This window comes from Mesoplodon mirus, assembly GCF_964341445.2.
Source record: "Mesoplodon mirus genome assembly, chromosome: 4".
Lineage (NCBI taxonomy): Eukaryota > Metazoa > Chordata > Mammalia > Artiodactyla > Ziphiidae > Mesoplodon > Mesoplodon mirus.
The window spans coordinates 55807878-55830094 of record NC_138979.1 but is presented as its reverse complement, the minus strand read 5'-3'; the positions used below and the strand labels follow the sequence as shown (position 1 = coordinate 55830094).

Sequence of the window (22217 nt, the reverse complement as noted above, 5' to 3'; positions counted from 1 at the left end):
GACCATAGAGCCATACTTTAAGGCCACCTCAAGACTTTTGTGAAATACAATAGGGAGAAATATATGTAAGTATATTAAAATGTGTTAGAACTTTATCTAAAGTAAATAATCCTCATAATTAGGAAGGCTTTTAAATCTCTCATATTTGCAATAATTTAGGTTTACTTCTCTTTCCCTTCTTTTAAGTGCTTAGTTTTTATGAGTTAAGGCAAAACTTTATGGTTTTATATAAAAGTAAACTAATAAATAAGCAACGCTTTACATGAGGAGTGGGGGGCTTTCCTACTGTTAGGTAGAAGCCTTCTGACGTCTCTTGGCTGCTCAGAGGCCTTTACTGCCTTCCCTCCTTGCTGCCAGCTGTATTACCACCTCTGTAATAATTCCTCTGGATAAGGGATCTGCTACTGAAATTAGAAGTAAAATGAGCTTTTTATTCATTTTTTATTCAGTTTTATTTATTTTTTTTTTTTTTGCGGTACGCGGGCCTCTCACTGTTGTGGCCTCTCCCGTTGCGGAGCGCAGGCTCCGGATGCGCAGGCTCAGCGGCCATGGCTCATGGGCCCAGCCGCTCCGTGGCATGTGGGATCTTCCCAGACCGGGGCACGAACCCGTATCCCCTGCATCGGCAGGCGGACTCTCAACCACTGCGCCACCAGGGAAGCCCTTTATTCAGTTTTAAAAGAGCTGCTTACACTGTTCTAAACATGAAATATGGTGAAGTCCCAATGACCTAGAACAGTTCAAGAAGGTAACTCAATCACTGGAGATGGGGAAGAAATACTTCCACACATAGCATATTCTCCTAATGGGTCTGTTTTGCAAAGTAATCGTTCTCTAACTTATTTCTACTCTTTTGAAAGTAAGAATACTAATAAGGATTTTTAAAACTCTGAATCATTTAACTCTACCTTCTAAGAAGTAACAGAAAAAAGGTCTATTACAGAGCCAATACTTACCTAAAAATAACATTATAAGATAAATCTGAAGAAAAAAGGAAAATCTAACTTTGATTTTCACTGGATATGGCAATGTGAAGCTGAATCTTCCTGTTTCATTAAATATTGGAATGGACTGGATCACTGAGACGGCTGAAAAGCAGAAACAAGAACGTTTTAGAAGCAAATGAAATACAGTCACATCTACTGATAGAACCTTCTAACCCCTCAAAGTTTCTGGGTTTGTTGAAAATGCTTCTTCCTCCTCTCTTTGTACAATGGGCTCATGTCTCTTTTTTTCTTCCCCCTAGTTTTCCTAGGAAATAAGCCTCCAAGCTGACAAGGATAAATGAGGAACAGTCATCTGATAGCACTGGGCTTCCTATTCCATAAAATGAAGAGAAAAATCTCTGACTCACTCACTAGGTGTTTGTCGTAATAAAATAAAGTCATCAATAAGACATTGCTTTGGAAAATTAAAAGTACCATAAAAATAGGAAGCATGCAGTGCATGACCACCCAGCTTCCAAACTTTAACAAAATGAGCTACTTCCTTGGAACAGTCTGGATACCAGGAGTATTGTGGAAGGAAGCTACTAGAAAGAAATTCTTGAAAAGTTCAACACCCATATTTCAGACTAAGGCTGGCAGAGGGAGGAAGAAAGATCTGGCCACCCCTTGGAATTAAGGTATAAAACCTAGAGTTCCTGAAAGTACCTTCTACCAAACATCCCAGAGGATACAGGGGAATCCACATAGTGTAACGAAGCCATGTGAGCACCTTCCAATCCATGTCAATGCAAGAAAGCATATAGAAGGGGTACCTATTGAAAATAAGGAATTAACACATTAAAAGCTACTGAATGCAACCCTAGAACATCATTCAACAATAATTTCACAATTAGCCACACATGGCTTCTTCTTAGCAGAATTATAAACTCCCATCATGCTCCTCCTCCAGTCTTCAAAGGATATGAATTCTCAATAACGGCAGACTAAGTTTAGGTCTCAAAGGAACCCTCTATGAAAAGGTTCAGTATATAGAACAGATGCTCAGAAGCATTTTGGCTTTATTCCTAGTTGATCTACATTCCAAGTAGGTAAAGATGACAGATACTTTGACAGCCACTTTATCGCTGCATAAATGAACATTACCAAAATTAAAGTATACAAAAGACCTCTAATCTATAATCAGGAATACTCTATTTAAAAAGAGATAACATAAAAAAAAAAGAAAGTTGCTTCCTCCCAAACAGTAAAAGTTAATATTAAGTACCTATAATCTCTTTCACCTTTGTGTTAAGTAAATTAGAGGGTATACTGGGTGCCATGGGATACAGACTCCATTTAAACACAATCTAGGACTGCTGATGTCTTTTCTCCCTCTTAACTGTCAACTTTACCAAAATACCACCAAACCTAGAGCTGAGGAGTCAATTTGCAAAACCAACCCTCCACTTGACTGAAAAGGGAAGAAGTATGGAGTATGTATGGTCTGGTAAAGAAGAACACATCTACTTTAATTGGATCTTTTTTTTTTTTTAAGATATTTCTTCTATTGACAACTGAGAATGGAAGAATCAGATAAGAGGTCAATTCAAACTTCAGTAATCTTGTAGTAAAAGATTCATTTCTATCATCCCTTCTCGAAGGCTAATCTTTACTACTTCCATCCAACCTGGGATGCTCCTTCAGCCCCATGTTTCTTCAGCCCTTTCAAGAATTTTTCCATGTGAATGAGTCCTCTCTTTCCAACAAGACAGCAAGATCCTGAAGGGTAAGATCCTTTCATTTCTCTGGATCTCTCCCTCTACTCTCCAGTGCCCAGGCTGGTATTATGATCCATTGACTGTTTAAAAAATAAAACTGCCTCACCTTTACAGAGCACACAGATGCAGGTAGAACTCTCCACACATAGAACCTTAATCTCAAATCAAATGAGATTCTGAATAAGACAGCAACTCCCTCAAGAAGAGAGATACTCCAGAGTAGGAGAAGCACTCAAACACCATCCTGGCATTTCTACCCACCTCAAAATTTCAGCTGTGCTCCATATATAAAACACAAAGAAAACCACAGCTTTGTTTTGCATTTCTTCCATGGTGCCAAAGACGATAAACAAAATGAAGTTTCTTCCAAGAAGCTATTAAAAGGACCCAAAAGAGAGAGAGAAGTTTTAAAATATATTTTCAAAAAACAACATATAAATGTATTATCTGAAACGTAACCCCACTAAATTCAAGGTAAACAGAAAAAGACTGAGAAAACTTAGAACAAGTTAAAGTGCCCAAGCCAGTATTTGTGGACGTGTGTGTGTGTATTACACACGTTCAAACACAGTTTAAAGAATACTGCCAAGTGAACATCTGCGTCTGCATAACACAAGTTAAGAAACAGAACGTTACCAGTGTGGCACACCCCCTCCCTCCCCGTAGTAAGTAACTACTATCTTTTTTTTTAAAATATTTATTTATTTTTGGCTGCTTTGGGTCTTAGTTGCAGCATGCGGGATCTTTCGTTGAGGCATGCAGGCTTCTCTCTAGTTGTGGCGCGCGGGCTTAGTTGCCCCACAGCATGTGGGATCTTAGTTCCCTGACCAGGGATCAAAACTGCGTCCCTTGTATTGGAAGGCAGATTCTTAACCGCTGGAGCACCAGGGAAGTCCCAGAAACTACTATCTTGTGTTAACCATTCCACTGCTTGTCTTTATAGTTTTACTACTTATGTATGTATTCCTTAACAGTATATTGTTTCATTTTGCTTGATTTTAAACTTTCTGAAATCATACTCTATGTATTATACTCTGACTTGCTTCTTACTCAATGTGACATTCCCAAGATTCATCCATGTTGGCGCATGTGGTATTGCCCAACTCCAAAAGGCTTCACTCACATTGTATTCTACACGAATGGCATGCCCTGGAGGCATGTGATGTGATGACACAGAACCTATCTTGCCCTAGAAATTCTACCCTAATGCTTATTTGTACCAGTCTTTGATATAAAAAAAATATTATTCCATATTAGTGGGTCACTCACTATCCACTTTTATTTTTTTGAACTAAACAAAACAACCTCTTTCCAAGGACAGAAAACCAAGAAATAACAAGGCTATTGTATTAACACCCTTTACCATGCAACTGATACTATCAGAATGCCAGAGCTGATATGCCAGAAAAGGGTTGAACTATAAAAACAGCATCCAGAAGAGACTAGCCAACAGTCACCTGATTCCCCCTGAGTCTGGGTTGGTGGTATCTAATAATGTGTAACTGCATATAGTTAGGGAACAAGGCAAGGAAGCTGAAAGACTTTGATGTCCCATTCCTGAGAGCAATCTTCCAAATATTAGGAAACAACCTAGATGTACTGGGGGTGGGGGGGGGAACTCCCCACATGAGTCAGAAGAGCCACCTTCATACATGGAAGAAAGTCCAAAGTGAAGAGAGTTCCCAGGTATTACACCACCTTCATTGACCTGAGGTGGTAGGAGACTGGGCACACCCCTATCTAAGAAGAGGCTAGGGTTTTCCACTCCTGCCTGAGAATCAAGCTTCCCTAGTTTTAAAGCTCTTTTTATAACTTTGTGATATCACGAAGATATTATAAACAGTAAAACAGACCTGAAATGGCAAAAGTCTATTTTAAAAAATATCCCTCAGGTTTCACATTTTCCAACCTGTTCAGATAAAACAATGCTATTCCTGTGCAAATAGGTATTTTTACTAACTGAGACTTCCCAGCAAAGTGTGGATACCTACTAAATAAACATTGAAACCTTTCATTCCCCACCCTCGAGCTCAACTGTTCAATACCTGGAAAAGAGAAGGTATCACTGGTGACTTAGTGACTCCAATTGCTGCATTGATAGCTTCCACAACTGCCAGCATCTGGCAGAAATACATCATGTCAGCCACGGTGTGGAACGTGTCATAGAAGGACTCTATGGGACAAATACACATTAAGGGTAAATCAACTGGCAAATTCCAAAAGAAGTATTTTGCAAACTAGATAACTCTTTACACGAAAGGAATTTTAGGAAAAGTATAATAAACATCCAGTCAGATTCAAATTCACTATTCACTCCTCCATGGGCCTGAATACTAAATTCTACTGTTTACCAGAAAGTTAACACATAAACCCTGTATGCCCTTCTCAGTTTTAAAAGGCAAGAAAAGACACATACCTAGACTTCACTCAGTTATTATATGCTGAAAAATCTATGTATCAAGCACAATGATAATTCTTTTCAGATCCATTATCTCATTTATACATATATCAACTGCAACCTAGCCTTTTAAAATCTCAAAAACTGTACAATCAAATAAATGGGGGCTTCCCTGGTGGTGCAGTGGTTGAGAGTCCGCCTGCCGATGCAGGGGATGCGGGTTCATGCCCCGGTCCAGGAAGATCCCACATGTCGCGGAGCGGCTGGACCCGTGAGCCACGGCCGCTGAGCCTGCGCGTCCAGAGCCTGTGCTCCGCAACGGGAGAGGCCACAACAGTGAGAGGCCCGCGTATCGGAAAAAAAAAGAAATGGTATAAACCTAAGAGTATGGAAAGTTTGAGTAAACCATAGTATATCTGTTTCATGGAATATTATATAACAATTCAAATGACAGTTATTCCTTATATGAGGACAACAAATGTGGTATCAATTTGGAGTGCTCCATAATTTAATATCCTTCACTTTTCATACTGATCCTCACTTGACATCCTGCATTCGTACATTCCTCTTTGCAGTGTTTCTCAGCCAGGGCACCACTGACATTTTGGGCAAGACAATTCTTTGTCCTGCACATTGTAGAAGGTTTAGGATTCTTGCTTCTCTGCCTATTAAAGTAGTGCCTCTAAGAAATGGCAGAGTTAGGCACCTTACCAACAAAGATGATACTGCAGGCACCTCAAAAGAATACAGTTTAAATATCAAATGAATAAAACAAGCCCCTTGCAAAAACTAAAAAACTCTCTAATATTCTTGTGAAAATGATCCACTTTACAATCCTGCTACAAAGTCAAATGCAAAAAAATGAAGAATGGTATACAGTGTTATTGCATAATTTTGCTGGAAAAATTCCACCAATAAGTAAGTTCAAAATTTGACCAATTCTTTTCTTTGAGGAAGTAATGCAAAATTACAATTTAAATTTTTCTATATATAAGATAAAAAATTTATTCATAATTTTAAATGTCCCTTGTCAAGACAAAATCCCAATCAAATCTTTTTGTTGCCATTTACAATGAAATTCTGGTATCCTTTTTCAGGGGATTCACTTATTAATTTCTTGGACAATTATCTTTGAAAAATGAGGTTCTCCATTATTTTGAACTAGAAAGTTGTAACCTAAGATTCGGCATATGGTAAATAAAAGTAAGATCTTGTTGCTTTGCCTCTAGTTTTATGGGAAAAATATCCTTGTTTCAATTCAGGAATAGAAATCTGATTTCTAAAATGACTGTTACAAAGAATATTAATAACATTAACATGCTTATAATACTGTTTTAAAAACAAGATGCAAAATTGTACACACAGTATGACTATAATTTTTAACTGCAGGAGAAAAAAAAAGACTAAAAGGAAACATACGGAAATATTAACAGTGATGGACAATGGCTTATTCACCTCCCCTTCCATCCCACCGCACCTCCTCTCTGGTTTTCCCCCACTTTCCAAATGTTCTTAAATCAGCCCAATTACTTTTATGATTTGAAAAAACTTTTTAAAAGTTCTAAAAGGCACTCATATGTTAATGGATATAGATTTAAATAGTGGTAGTATAAAATAGTATACTCTTTCTGGGCAGTATAAATCAGAATCCTTAAAAGCAATCTGCCCCTAACACATTGTAAACCAACTATACTCCAGTAAAAATTCATTTTAAATAAATAAATAAGATAAAAATAATCTGCCCTTTTATCTCATAATTCCACTTTAGGAACTGTTCCTATGAAAGTTATATGGGTTTAGAAAGATATACAACAAGGTGCCAAGAATCTGTTGCTCTGATAGATGGGATTATGGTAGAGCTTTTGTTTTGTTTTATTTAAGTCTTTAAGTAATTAACACATTTTTATAATTAGAAAAAATTTTTAATTTATTTAATAAAAAAGTATTAATAGAGAGCGAGACAAGAGTTTCTACATAAGCCTAAGAGTTTGCTATTTCCTTAGCATGAGAAGTTTAGCACATACATGTTTATGTGAAAAAAACAAGTACATGTGTAGAGTCTGCCATTCACCAACATCCTTTATTCAAAAAAAGATAACTGCAAAGGGCAAACTATGACCCTGGGTACCAGGCCCAGGTCCTTATTACACCTTTGAGGACTGATAAGAGAAGAATTACACCAGCAGCTGCATTCCAGTAGGTGGTTTAGGAAGGGACTCAGAGCCAAAATAGAAATTACAAATCCAGGCAGCTTAAACACATGACCCAGATAAGTTAGCAGCTTTTGGAGTGGATCACCTAACAGCTAGCAGGCTTGAACATTCAGAATCGATCCAACTATGTTAGGTTAAATAAATTATTTATGAATTTGAATGTACCTAGTCATTCCATGGGACTTGTGATAAATTCATACTAGTAAGAGCTACAGATCTGAGAACAATTGTCTGAGACTTCCTTTGTTTCTTTAAATAACTCATCTGTAGACCTCTGGTTACACAGGACTATAAGATGCTAGGCATTTGGGAAGTTTTTCACTAGCCTGCTACTGTGCTTTGCAGAATTCCAAGGTATTAAGAAGGCTGGAAAAACAACGTGCACTTCTTTCACAAGATTCTGGAGCTAACTGCAATTCATCTTTACAAAACTCAGATGGGAAAATTTAGGACTGAAGAGTAAAATAGTCTACAGGATTTTTTTCTCTTTTTTAAATAGTTTATATTTTCCATTATGCTCATATTTTTCCTCATATTTACTTTATAAAATAAGGAAAAAAATTTAAATGATCCTTTCAAACCATTTGAAAATGGTGCCTTTTCTTCCAATCATTTCACATTTATTGGTTCAGTTTTTTCTCTCCTTTTTACATTGGTGTGATCGAACTGGAAAAACAAATTTATGTTACCTTTTTAGCCCATCATAAGTATTCTTCCGTATTATTACAATCTCTTTAAATACTTTATATTTGCTTTACAACATTCCACTGAGTGAACAATCTAAACCAATCCTTCATTGATGGACACTTAGGTAGTTTGCAATTTGTATTACATAAAATACAATATACAATACAAATATAAATAATGCCATAATGTATATCATTTTGAAAAAGCTTTTCTTATAGTTTCAATTATTTCTTTAGAACGTATTTCCAGAAATGAAATAACCAAGTTCAAGGATATGAACAGTTAAGGTTCTCAATGCACCTTGCAAAATGATTTTCCCAAAGACATGTTGTACTTATGGACCCTCCCAGTAGCCACTGTTGTGTTTATTTTAGCATATGTTGTCTTGAATTAAGTGTCTTTTACAACTTTGCAAAATTGATACATAAAAAATAATATTTTTCATTTCCTTCACCATTACTGAGTTAAACATTTTGCTGTATGCTGAATTAGTTTTATTTCCTCTTATGAACTGCCTGTACATGACCTTTATTTATCTATTGGGTGGAGTTTTCACATTTTAAAATCAATTTGTACAAGTTCTTTATATGTAAAAAAAACAACTCTTGCCGATATTTGTTGCAATTTTCCACCAACCCTCCATCCCCATTTTGCTCAACTCAATATGCTTTTAATCTTTAATGTTGTTTTGGCTGGATGTTTTTACATATATAGAAATTTAGGCATTTTATGTAGTTAAATACATTGACCTTTTTCTTCGTGATTTCTTCTATCACTTTTAAGGTTAGAAAGTCCTAACCCTCCACATGTGATTTTATAAATATTTACTTTATCTTTTATTATGACTTAACTTTTTGATATATGGCTCCTAAATCCTTTGGGGGGATTTATTTTTGTATACAGTGTGAGAAGAGTCAAACAGATTATCTGCCTCCCACACCTAACCAATTTTTGGAAACTTTTCCCATCTAATAAAAAAAAAAATGATTGGAAAAGAGTTTCCTTTCCACTGATTCATGATTCCTTTTTTTTATTATATCCATAATCTGGATATATATATATATATATATATATATATATATATATATATATATATATATATATAATGTAAGACCTCTTTCTGAGCCACCTAATCTGCTCTATTAATTACTCTATTCTTATGCTAGTGCTATACTATTTTAATTACATTCTTTCATGTCAGGTAGAGAAAGTCCTCTCCCATTACTCTTTCTTCCCTCAAATTTTATTATCTATTTATTGTTCACAATAAAATTTCAGAATACTTTAGATCACATTCTCAAAAATGTTCTGTTGTCATTTACTTTGGCCAGAATTCTGTTAAACATATAAATTAATCTAGCAGAACTAGAACTAATATCTTTTTTTTTAATATAAATTTTTATTTATTTATTTTTGGCTGAGTTGAGTCTTTGTTGCTGTTCGTGGGCTTTCCCTAGTTGCGGCGAGCAGGGGCTACTCTTCGTTGCAGTGCATGGGTTTCTCATTGCAATGGCTTCTCTTGTTGTGGAGCATGGGCTCTAGGCACGCAGGCTTCAGTAGTTGTGGCACGGGGGCTCAGAAGTTGCAGCTCACGGGCTCTAGAGAGCAGGCTCACTAGTTGTGGCGCACGGGCTTAGGTGCTCCGCCGCATGTGGGATCTTCCCAGACCAGGGCTTGAACCCATGTCCCTTGCCTCGGCAGGCAGATTCTTAACCACTGTGCCACCAGGGAAGCCCCAAGAACTAATATCTTTATGATAGTCTTTTCATTCAGTTTTACAATAATCCATTTAGTCTACTGAGGCTCCAAAGGGGTGAGATCCCTTAAGGACTTGTATAACTTTGACACTGTGAGTATCACATCAATTTATTTAGTTATAAATGAACTATCAAGCAGTGAATAAGAAAGGGATGTCAGCCCAAGATAGCCCTGGCTAGCTGTGTGGATGTGGACCATTTCTTTGACAATCTCCAAGCCTGTTTTCTCATCTATTAAATGGACAGAACATCCAGTCTGCCTGTTTCACAAGGCCAAGGGAAGTGAAAGATGTGAACATACAATGAAAGGCATGAAGTGCTACACAAATATGGTGGGGGGGTAGGGGGTGGGAGTGGTGGTATTGTTAATACCAAAGGCAGAGACTGTTACTTTTGGTGAATAGGGGGCCAAACTACTGAAAAAAGAAAACTAGCCTGGAAATTTTGCACTTGCCTTTTCCCAAGATAAGGAACCGCACAGTCAGGTTGACAAATATCCAGGAGAATCCCAAGAACTGCACTAGATTATACATGAACAGGTATCCTTTCTTCAAGCTTGCAAGAGCTGAAAAGCAAAGCAAGGTGGTAAGCTGTTAAAAGCAGTAGTCACAGCAGGAGGTGGGTATGTGGGGCATACTTGGATGACTTCATCCCTCTTTACTACTTGGGTGCCCTAAGCTCCCCCAAAAATACCTGGCCCAGGTCTGCACCAACCTGGGCTTCTGGTCCCATAGAAAAACAGATAAGGAAAAATTATAAGGAACATTGTAGTCCAAGGTATGTGTTCAGCAATCTTTCCCCTCACAGCACTGAAGAGTAAGTATACAGACTTAACAAATCCAAGAGGGAAAAAGGAAAATTATTTCTGGCAAAGAATGACTGACTAGCTAAGGAGGCATTAAAAGGAAATAAAGCTATACTCAGCTCTTGCTCTTGTCATCTTAATATAATCTACAATTTCTTCTTTTTTAGAATTTTTTTAGGTCATGCAGGTCAAACTAGCTCAAAGAGATAGAAACTGTAATAAAAAAATTCTGATATTTGCTCATATATCCATCTAAACAAGCATTAACTGAACACCTACAATATACAAGATACTGTGAGTAGCACTACTGAGATTCAAGGATGGTTAAGACATGATGCTGCCCTCAAAGAGTTTACAATCTAAAAACCATATTACAAGATTGAGAGTGACAGGTAATGTCTTGTGAAAATTTCAAGGTGAGAAAAATGACTTTAGGCTGGAAAAGCATGTATCAGGCAAGTCTGCACGGATGAGATGGCACCTGATCTGGGCTTTGAAAGATGGTAGAATGAGGACATAACCAAAGGAGGAAAATTACAAACCAAGAGGCAGGAAGGAGAATAAGGGACATTAATTTTGTCTGCAGCCTAAGGGTTTGTGAAGACAGAGCCAACTATGGAATTAAGGAAGGAGTAAGGAGCTTAAACAGAGTCATGGTTGAGTCAAAGGAGTAGGGAAAAGGAAAGGATAATTCTTGAGAAGAACTACAGAGTTCGGGTGTTGCTGCTACCTATGTATTCCTACGTACATATTTTTGTAGCTACATTATCAGTGTTGCTACAGAGATATTTTGCATAGACACTTGGTTGATGCTCAAATAATCACGATTAGTGTGGTCAATCAAAAATAGCCTTATCCTGGGCTTCCCTGGTGGCGCAGTGGTTGAGAGTCCGCCTGCCAATGCAGGGGACGCGGGTTCTTGCCCCGGTCCGGGAAGATCCCACATGCCGCGGAGCGGCTGGGCCCATGAGCCATGGCCGCTGAGCCTGCGCGTCCGGAGCCTGTGCTCCGCAACAGGAGAGGCCACAACAGTGAGAGGCCCGCGTACCACACACACACAAAAAAAATAGCCTTATCCGAAGGAGCCAAAAAAGTCAGACTTGTAGCAACATTTAACTAATTAATTTTTTTTTCTTCAAAACTACAAAAATTTATTACACTTCCCCATATAAAGAACTTCTTTCATCAGGAAACTTTACGAATTTAGATAAAACTGTTAAAGCTTTTTCTAAGATCTTAAAAAATCCATATATAAGAATTTTTACATATTTCAGAAGTTTATCACTCAAACACCAAAAAATTAATTCAAATCTCAAGGTGGCCTTTTTATGTTGTTATTCTTCACCTCCACTAATCCTCTCCCCTCCTCTGCTTTTCTAAAGCAGAAAATTCCTCTAAATTAGTGGTTATTCAGTTTTTTAAAAAAGCAATGTCTTTTTCAAAAGAAACTTTATTCAGAACCCTAATACATAAAACACAAAAGCCAAGCTGTTCTGATTGAAGTAGACCTGCTTGCTTGGTCTATCCCTCCAAAGCATCTCTGGAAACCCCTGGGGTACCATGGAACATAGTTTGAAAACCACTGCTCTAAAACCTTCCCCTTTCCTACTTATGGCATATCAAGTAAGTGCCACTAAAACTGAAAAAGTTCAACTTAGGACATATGAGGAACACTTATTTTATTCTACTTTTCAGCATTAGTGTTGTATAGAACTGCATGGTCCTCCTACGAGAACAGAAGCTCTTTGAGCACAGGTGCTCTGATGGAGCCACTGTCTCCACATCTCAAGGGCCTAGTGCAATGCTTTCCATACGCCACAAATTTAAGATAGTTGCTGAATTTAATCTATGATACCCAGACGATAATACACTTACAGAGCTGCTTGCTTGGGCAGAAACAGAAATAGAACTGGATTTTTAAAAGGTTAATGAACAGCAGGACTATACAGAATACTTTCCATCTTTAAGGTTGACAACTACAGCCATTATGATCTCAGTTGGGACAAAAACACCAGGCTGCAAGAAGTGCGATCATGGACCTATGCGGTAATCTACACACCTCTGCAGGAATTGCTGCCACCTAGCACCCTACCTAGCACCCACCTATTAGGCCAGTCCAGGAGACTGAGGTTCTTCCATTCTGCTATACCAACCTTGGTGTACTCAGATGATGCCAGGCCCCCAACAGAAGGAAAACCTTAAAAGTAAGACTTTTGATGTGGGTGCGCACAGTTTAAGCATTGGACATTAAGGATTTCTCATAAACTCCCCTACACAATGCGAACACTCCTGTCATATCACACTCATCTATACCCGCATCTCTGTCACAAGTTAACTGGTAACTACCACAGCAGCAGGGGCAACTTACTTTCAGGGGAGCCTTGGCTTTCAATTCTGAGTTTATTTAGGCGTTCTTCTTCCTAGAATTCGGACAGAAGTTTTCCAAGAACACAAGTTAGACTATAGTATAGCACAGGGAACTACATTCAATATCCTGTGATAAACCATAATGGAAAGGAATATGAAAAATAATATATATATGTATAACTGAGTCACTTTACTATATAGCAGTAATTAACACAACATTGTATTTCAACTATACTTCAATAAAAAATAAATTTAAAAAAAAAGAACACAAGTTAAGAATTCCCAGATGCTTGCAGAAGTCCACATGCTGGATAAGTGATCTGGCTCCCTCAAAGCCACCTCCTTGCTTCCTTGGGGAAAATGTCCTAGCTCATGGTGCCAAAAAGCCTGACTCCTGACTGGGTAGCACTGGTATCACAGAATGCCCATCCAGTGCTCACAGAATTAAACCAATCAGCTGGCTTCCAAACTACAAAGTGGGCAGCCTTAAAATCCTGGAGCTGGAAAAGACATCCAGAAAATTTGTTATGGTTGTAGAAACAAAATAGAAATTTTAAGGTGGGAAATAGATTGCTATTTTATTTTTAAGACCTCTATAATATAATTCTCCAGAAGCTAAAATCACGTCTCCAACATCAGTGTGAACTTATACTAGGTTAATATAGATATAGATGGATATATATGGAAATATTTATAGATAAGTGTATATGCATGGGCTAATATATACACATAGATTTCCTTGTTCTATCAGCTGAGAGGGCCTAAAAGCAATGACACCCCAGAGGCAATAAGTGCACCTAGCACCCAGATCTTGGTTTCCACTACCATTCTCCAATAAAAAGAACAGAGCAGGGAATATACGAGATAAACCTGGTGCAGCTTATAGTGCCAGAAATTAAGGATTAATTTCTTCAGGGAAAAAAAAAGAAAGGCCCATGATGATGGAGCTGTGTCAAAGGAACACAAGAGTCAACTGCAAGAGCTTCCAGTGGCCAAAGCTAGAACAATCTGAGCAACAAAATAAATAACATAGTATTGGATTATAACCCAAACTATAAAACAAATATTCATGAGTCCATACTGATATAAATAAATGACTGAATAAATAAATGAGAGAGAACAGAAATAAATGAGAGAGAACAGAAAAATCTCCCATGCAGAAGAATTCCAAATAAAGTATACAGATACTCCACCCTAAGAATGGGAAGTATAACTCCTGACTCCTTAAGCGTGGACTATGCATAGTGACTTCCTCCCAAAGAGAACAGTAAAGGAAGGAGAGGAGTAACATTACAGTAGAGAAAACTTACAGTGGAGAAACCTGCCAAAAATTACCTCAGCCAGATGATCAAGATTAATATCAACACTGATAGGTCATATTGATAGTACATATTCTTGATATGACATGATAAGAATGGCACTTTACCTCTGTGGGCTTCCTCCCCAAAACCCATCGCCCTAGGCTAATCATGAGAAAAACATCAAACAAATCCCAACTGAGGGACAGTCTACAAAATACATGACCAGTACTTCTATAAAACCACATCTCCAGGTCTTTCAGGGAATTTATAACTTTGCCCTTACTCTATCAGATTCTGATAGATATCTGAGGTGGCCCAAATAACTTGGGTTCCTCATGACTTCTGTCTAGATCCTAAGGTCCTTACTGACCTTGGCTCTGAGCTCCATTTCAGCATCAGACTCGTCCAGCCAACGATCAAAGTCAGGGGCCAAAAACAGTGGGCGCTTCTCCTGCTTGGTGAGTCTCTCCCACCACTGGCTCACCTTCTTCTGTACCGTGATGTTCACCTGCCTCTGGGTCAGTTTGTAAACCAGCTAGGAGAGAAAGCAAGAACGTGAGAATGCCCTCCCACATCCCCTGAAACTGTACAAACCACTGTGGCCATACAGAGAAGCTGCACTGCATACTTACTCCCCTTCCTTCTTTGTTCTTAAGAGTCCTGAAGCAAAGAAAACATCTAGACCAAGGCTGGTACAAGGAAGAACTGGTAAAAACAGCCAAGTCTTTCTCTGGTTCCCCCCATGAATGACACAGGAGGAAAGCAAGATAAGAAAGGCAGATAGTTTTTGGTTATCCTAGCAGAAACTGGCATGAACGTCTTACCAGATCTACATCATGCAAGGCACTACATCCAATCACCTTCTCAAGTGCACCATTACCTTTCAAATTTTCCTCCCATGAAGATGACTCAACTCAAATGGTCAATGGTTTCTGGCATTGTTTTAGAAAGGCCTGCCTCAAGGCCAGAACTGTACTGTATCAGTTACAACTTTTTCACAGGGAGTCTTTCACTACAGAGTCTTCTCAACTAAACTCAAATTCTTAGGGGCTGTTCCAGCTCATTATTCTTCTATATGGCTTCTCCCTTTGCCTCCAAAGCAAGCCCCAGACAGATTCTCTACCCCTTAAACCACTGCTGACTATTAAGGATCTCAGAGCTGGAAAGAACCATAGAGATCACTTAACCCAATCCTTCACATAACACATGAGGAAACTGAAACTCAAAGAAGTGAGGAGAATTATTCACACCACTAATAAATGGCAGAGCCCAGATCCGACTCAGGTTCTCCAATTTCCTCTTCCTCTGAAGCTAAAACCTGGGCTCTATTCCAAACAAAAGTATATTCTGCTTTGGTTTATCTTCTTCTTCCCCCCAATCCTTGCTCCCCATTTCACAAAACTATGAGTATTTATTTCTTAAAATGGACAGGGAAGTGAGGAAGGAAAGAACATACCTCTGGCTTCACAAGGTCTAAGAACTCCAGGTGAAATTCATAAACATTGTCTCCTTTGGCACCATGCCCCTGAGCTATAAAGAAAGAAATGTGGGTTACTGTGAACTTGTGCAGAGTGAAGCCATTCAAATGTTAGCTTAGTGCAGTTCTTTCAGGGGTATGCAAAAATTAATGGGTCCTGCAAATGAGTGGGGGCTTGTGAGCAGAGCTACTCAACAGCTAGATAAGCTAAATCCTGGACAAAAGTTTATCTCCTTACGTCTTTCTGGTGAGCAGTTCCAGAGTATTTACTTAATCTTCGAATGCAGCCTCAATGATGCCCAGCACAAATAACAGGCAGGAAAAAGAACACAGAAAGCAAAGCCAAAGGTAACACATAGATATAAATTTAACTTTCACATTTACTTGGCTCTGAATCCACAGCAGAGAAAAATCAAGTAGGTGTATTATCTTGACTGCGGTTAAGGAAAGCCACAGGATACATAGAAATGCTGGACTGTCTCAAAGAAAGCTGTAAATTTAACACCTTCCAACCAGGGATAGATGATGGAGCAGCTGACTGTTCCTTTAGCACATCCCAAATGGAACAAAAAAGAAAAATAACATTTTCTCAGCTCATTCCTGAGAGGACAAACGGACTAGGAGGAAAGTCCTCAGGGTGACCATCATGCCATTCCTGTGCCTTGACATGGCTCCTTTCCCCAAAGCAAGCAGGTGCTGTGCCTAGGAGCCAGTGACTGCAGGACGTCCCTGTCCTCTCTCTCACTTGGTTCCCTCCTGCGATTATCTTTCTTCATCTGGCCATATGTGGTATGACTTGCCTAATATGTCCTACAGGTGGCTATCGTTCTCTAAGACCGTAAATGCCTTAAGGTAGGACAGTCTATAAGCTTCACGTGGCAAGATACACTTTTATCATTTTAACTTCCTTTCAAATGTTTAGCTCCGGGGCTTCCCTGGTGGCGCAGTGGTTGAGAGTCCGCCTGCCGATGCAGGGGACACGGGTTCGTGCCCCGATCCCGGAGGATCCCGCATGCCGCGGAGCGGCTGGGCCCGCGAGCCATGGCCGCGGAGCCTGTGTGTCCGGAGCCTGTGCTCCGCAACGGGAGAGGCCACAGCAGTGAGAGGCCCGCGTACAGCAAAAAAAAAAAAAAAAAAAAAAAAAAAAAAAAATGTTTAGCTCCCCCTCAAAATCTGAGCTGCTACCACCATTGCTCTCACCTGGAAAAGTAGATTCAAAAGCCAGGTTGTGCTTTCAGGCAAGTATATTAAGGTAGATGGAGTCTCATGTAAAGCAGAAACTCTTCCATCTCCCATAATCCCAGTCACGTACTAATGACATTCCAAGGAACAGAGAGAGAGCAGGGAGAATCCCACCCTATTATCACTGTTACCCTACTGGGTAACAATGAATCCAGACCTACCCTCTTAGGCACAGCAGAAAATTTGCTGGTGAACTGAGGAGGAAGGAGATGGAGGCAGATTCACAGAATCAAAGACTGTCAAGAGCTGGGAAGCTTTTATTTATTTTTATTTATTTATTTATTTTTTTGTTACGCGGGCCTCTCACTGTTGTGGCCTCTCCCCTTGCGGAGCACAGGCTCCGGACGCACAGGCTCAGCGGCCACGGCTCACGGGCCCAGCCGCTCCGCGGCACGTGGGATCCTCCCGGACCGGGGCACGAACTCGTGTCTCCTGCATCGGCAAGCGGACTCTCAACCACTGCGCCACCAGGGAAGCCCCTGGAAAGCTTTTAGATGTCATCGAGAGTGCAGTGCTTATTAAACTGGTCTGTAAGTATATCAGGGAGCCACAAAGTCTCATTAAGAAATTTTCTATTTGGGGGGTTTTGTTATAATATTTTTAAAAAGAAGCATATTCTGGGTCATCTAGATGGCTACCTTATAATCAAGTACTACCGCAGGAGTTCAGTGTTTGCAACTGTGTTCACAGCTGCAATGGAGCTAAATATCACTTAAAGTGACCATATTTAATCCATAACACGTTTCTTAATCTAGGGTCTATGGCCCTGGAGGATCCTGTGGACGTGTGTTCAGGTGTCCATGGATCCTCAAGTTTGAGAAACACAGATTATAACCCAATACCCTCATTTTATAGGTCCAGAGAAGTGAATAAGTTGTCCGAGGTAGTCGCAGATTTAGAGCTAGAAGATGTAAATCTATTTTCTAGCCCATGATACTTTTTCTCTATACCTACTGCCTCTCCCAGGGGAAAACAGGATATTAAACAAATTATTGACTTTTCTAATCATACATCTCAAAACATTCTAGCTTATCCCACAAGTATCAGAGTGGTGAGCATCAACAGAAAGTGAATAAAATAAACAGATAAAAATAAAAAGCAACCACCACTATGTCTCTTTAACTGTGTAGAGGACTGAGAACATTTGCCCGGATACTGACCTTTGAAATGCAGCACATTTTCAGTGATGCTGATGGCAGGATTCTGTAGAAAGAGACCAAGGATGCAAGAAGGGCATTTTAATGAGAAAAACTGAATTAAAACCAGGGGTTTACTTCCCTCCATCCATCTGCCTTGGGCACTTGACCTCCTGCCCTGTGCTTCCCCCAGAGAATATATTTGGTCATTTATCCACATCTCTGTGTAGGGTTTCTCTATGTCGATCTGTACCCATCTGAGATTGCAGGCTCCTGCAAGAAGGACCCTAAACTGCTCTGCTGTGCCGAACAATCAGGTACTGAGTCAGTCCATTCTGCTCATGGTAAATGGTACATAGTGCCGTGTGAGGTGCTACGGAGGAATACACAGATCTCTAAGACTCAGTCCCTCAGTTGTGGAGGCAGAGAATCTAGTAGAACAGATGAGTCATTTCCTGTGAGAAGAAACGATATAGTATCAAGTAACGTATGCTCAAGACCAAAAGAGTAGTAAAAAGCAGTTAAAGGTTACAGACATTAAGAAGACAGTGAGCACAATGGGAATAGAATGGTTGGGGAGAGCCTCACCAAGGAGTGACACCCATGCTGCAACATGAAAAATAAATTAATTCCTACAGGTTAAGGCAAGGGCTGCGGATTACAGGCGGTTGGATGAAAATGAAACATGCAGTGCCTCAGCCTCAGCCTCCACACTCTTAACCCCTATCCAAACCAAGACTAGAAGAGATGGAAATTCTCCAAATTGTTCATTTATTCCCAGAAGTCGCTACATGCCTTTCAGCAGCATAATTTAAAGTGAAACAACTGAACTCTTTCTTCAGTGGATGAGAAACAGTTTATCTCCTAACTCCCAGCTCAAAATTATAAGCAAGAAGCAGCCTGTTTCCAGTGCCATAGCTAGTTCATTTATTTTTCTCCTGTAGGCTCCACTGGCTGTGTTCCATCATGCATCAAAGGAAACCAACAAGACAGACAGAAGGTGAAGGTGGGGGGGGGTTATACTAAAAGGCAGTGGGAGCCTAGATGCTCTATTCATAGCCAAGAGCGTTAGGAAAAGGGGGAGCATGAAGGCTGGGTTGGGGGAGCATTTGAGCCAAGCTTTAGGTTAAGAACTTCCCAGGTGACAGTACAGACTTCAGGCTGAGAAGCTTACCCAAAGGGGCTAACAATCTAGATGATCTTCTCTGTGCCAGGAAGATGGAATTACGGAACCTCATCAAAAAAGGCAACACTTTCAGGGGCATGGTTCCTCTATAAGGGAAACAGGGTTTTGGTATGAATATTATCATGAAAGCTAGAGTTCTAGGAAGTCTTGGTGGTACACTTCCTACCTAGGTCACTTCTTGCCCCACTCTGTGTTCCCCATATCTTAAATCACTTGGAAGGAAAAAAGGAGTTTGGAGGGCCCAGTTATTTCTCCTCAGACATAGATGTGTGAAACCAAGGTTTAAGCATCTAGCCACAGCACAGGGCCTGGATTTCACTAAGCATTCTATGAGCCAGATTTCAGATGCTAACTCCTACCCAGCAGTACACTGGGCATGTCAGGTCCAGCTTCTCCAAAGGTGGTAGTAGTTAAGGAATACATTTCAGTGGAAAAAAAAAAGAAAGAAAGAAAGAAAGAAATAATACCAAGAGATTCCTTGTCCTCTTTGCCCACTTTCCCGCAATGGTAACATTTTACAAAACTATAGTATAATATCACAATCAGGATATTGACATTGATACAGTCAACCTATCTTGTTTGAATTTTCCCAGTTTGACTTGTATTCATTTGTGTGTGTCTGTGTGTGTAAGTTCTATACAATTTTATTACATGTATACATTCGTCTACTCAACATCACAGTCAAGATACTGAACAGTTCCAGATCCCTTATGGTGCCCTTTTATAACCACACCCACCTCCTGCCCCTCTCTCTCAGCCCCCAAACTGGTCTTCTTTATTTCTTTTTGACTATCATTATGGACTTGTGGATTTCCTTTTTAATCCACTCTTCCAAAATCTAATATTATTCTTATTCTTTTTGGTGTTCAAATTGTCACAAATTGTCACAAATTTGAAATCCCTTCAAACCAGCTCCTGTATTATTATGATATGACCTTGTAGCCTTTGAGGATGTTGTACTCTCTCTGGCACAGACCTGGAATAACTGGCCATTTCTTCAAGGGGCCTCATAGTTCCTCTACTGCAGAATGGTAACTTAGAAGCCATGATCTGGGCACATTGAGGTATACTCAGTGCTCATCTTTAGTGTCTAGCTAGGACCTTAAAAAATCATGTTGTCATACCGAAATGCCCAATTCAAAATTATGGGACTTCCCTGGCGGTCCAGCGGTTAAGACTCCGTGCTTCCAAGCCAGGGACACAGGTTCGATCCCTGGTCGGGGAACTAAGATCCCACATGCCACATGGTGCAGCCAAAAAAAAAAAAAAAAATTTACATTATAGGGCTTCTCCTTATCTTCTGTTATTTAATATTTGTATTTCCTTATGGTGAATATCTTGGTTCCTAATAACATTAACACATTTACTTCTTTGATCCTAAAGGTTTCAGAATTACATCAATATTTTTACTAACAATAAACCTATAAATAAAGTACATCATTTATGTGTAGTTCTTTTTGTCCTTAGAGTATATCTACTAAAGAACCAGAGTACTGTGTTCAAACGTTACTTGTACTAAGTTATTTATCTGTATGGTTATGTTATCAATTTGATATACAGTTAGGTCCTTTTGATTGTATTTAATTTCAAGATTTTTCATTTTATTCTTTTTTATTGAATTTTAGTTTTGAATATGTAAAACATTTACATCATTCAAAAGTCAAACTTTACAGACAGGTATCTTCAGAAGTCCTATTTCCAAACCCATCCCCCTCCACCACATTCCCACTCACCACCCGTAGGTAACCACTTCAGGGGCACCTGGTTTATCTTTCCTCTGTGTGTGTATATGTTTGGGAAAATAAATAAATATATTCAGACATTCTTATTTCCCCTTCTTTCTACACAAAAGATAGCACAGAATATACATTCTTAGGCACCTTGCTTTTTTCACCTAAATCAACCTTTACCAGTTCATAGAGATCTCACTCCTTTTTTTTTTTTTCACTCATTCTTTTTGGGTGTATGTGACAGCACATACTCTCTTTAATCCCCTTTTTGGATCCAAATTCTACTTATACTTAAAAACACAGCTCAAGGTCCACATCCTTGGCCATAGTGATCTCTCTATTCTCTGAACTCCAAGACCACTGATTTCTTTGCTCATCCCTTCCCTCCACCAAGAAAAACTTCTTTAAAAGTTATCTACACTGGCTTCCCTGGTGGCGCAGTGGTTGAGAGTCCGCCTGCTGATGCAGGGGAGACGGGTTCGTGCCCCGGTCCGGGAAGATCCCACGTGCCGCTGAGCGGCTGGGCCTGTGAGCCATGGCCGCTGAGCCTGTGAGTCCGGAGCCTGTGCTCCGCAACGGGAGAGGCCACAGCAGTGAGAGGCCTGCGTAACGCAAAAAAAAAAAAAAAAAAAAAAAAGTTATCTACAATTGGGGCTTCCCTGGTGGCGCAGTGGTTGAGAGTCTGCCTGCTGATGCAGGGGACATGGGTTCGTGCCCCGGTCCGGGAAGATCCCACATGCCATGGAGCGGCTAGGCCCGTGAGCCATGGCCGCTGAGCCTGTGCGTCCGGAGCCTGTGCTCCGCAACGGGAGAGGCCACAACAGTGAGAGGCCCACATACTGCAAAAAAAAAAAAAAAAAAAAAGTTATCTACTATCATCTGATCTTCCCTACCACAAATACTCTGAAATCTACTCTGATCTAGCCTCCATCCTCACCACTCCACTGAAACTATTATTACCAAGATCATCAATAACCTCCACATTGCCAAATCCAATAGACACACAATCTCGTCTTATTCAACCTCTAAGCAGCACTGGACAGAGCAGACCACACCCCACTGAAATATCCCTCTTTCCTGGCTTCGAGGACACTACAGGACACTGCATTGGATTTAATGCCTCATAGGCTACTCCTTCTCAATCTCCTCTGCTGGTGCTTTCTGCTCAGCTCAACTTCTAAATGTTTAAGTGTCTCATGACGCAGTCCTGGGCT

The 22217-nt window shown here is 39.8% G+C and overlaps 1 protein-coding gene across 4 annotated transcripts in view; it reads right to left on the bottom strand.

The window, feature by feature from the left end:
- HACD3 (3-hydroxyacyl-CoA dehydratase 3) overlaps positions 1-22217 on the bottom strand; it is a 34140-nt gene that overhangs the window by 4531 nt on the left and 7392 nt on the right. The window contains exons 2-11 of one of the 4 annotated variants that reach the window (XR_014293977.1): positions 18112-18154; positions 15689-15762; positions 14603-14767; positions 12933-12984; positions 10214-10324; positions 4750-4877; positions 2966-3078; positions 1653-1759; positions 957-1088; positions 263-404 (exon numbers count right to left, since the gene is read on the bottom strand). Coding sequence is in view for 2 of the 4 variants with exons in the window: in XM_082620098.1 (XP_082476224.1) it covers positions 322-404; positions 957-1088; positions 1653-1759; positions 2966-3078; positions 4750-4877; positions 10214-10324; positions 12933-12984; positions 14603-14767; positions 15689-15762; positions 18112-18154 (1008 nt within the window). In the remaining 2 variants the exon portion in view is untranslated. The remainder of the gene's footprint in view (positions 1-262; positions 405-956; positions 1089-1652; positions 1760-2965; positions 3079-4749; positions 4878-10213; positions 10325-12932; positions 12985-14602; positions 14768-15688; positions 15763-18111; positions 18155-22217) is intronic. The other 3 variants (XM_082620098.1, XR_014293978.1, XM_082620099.1) reach the window with 3 other exon arrangements.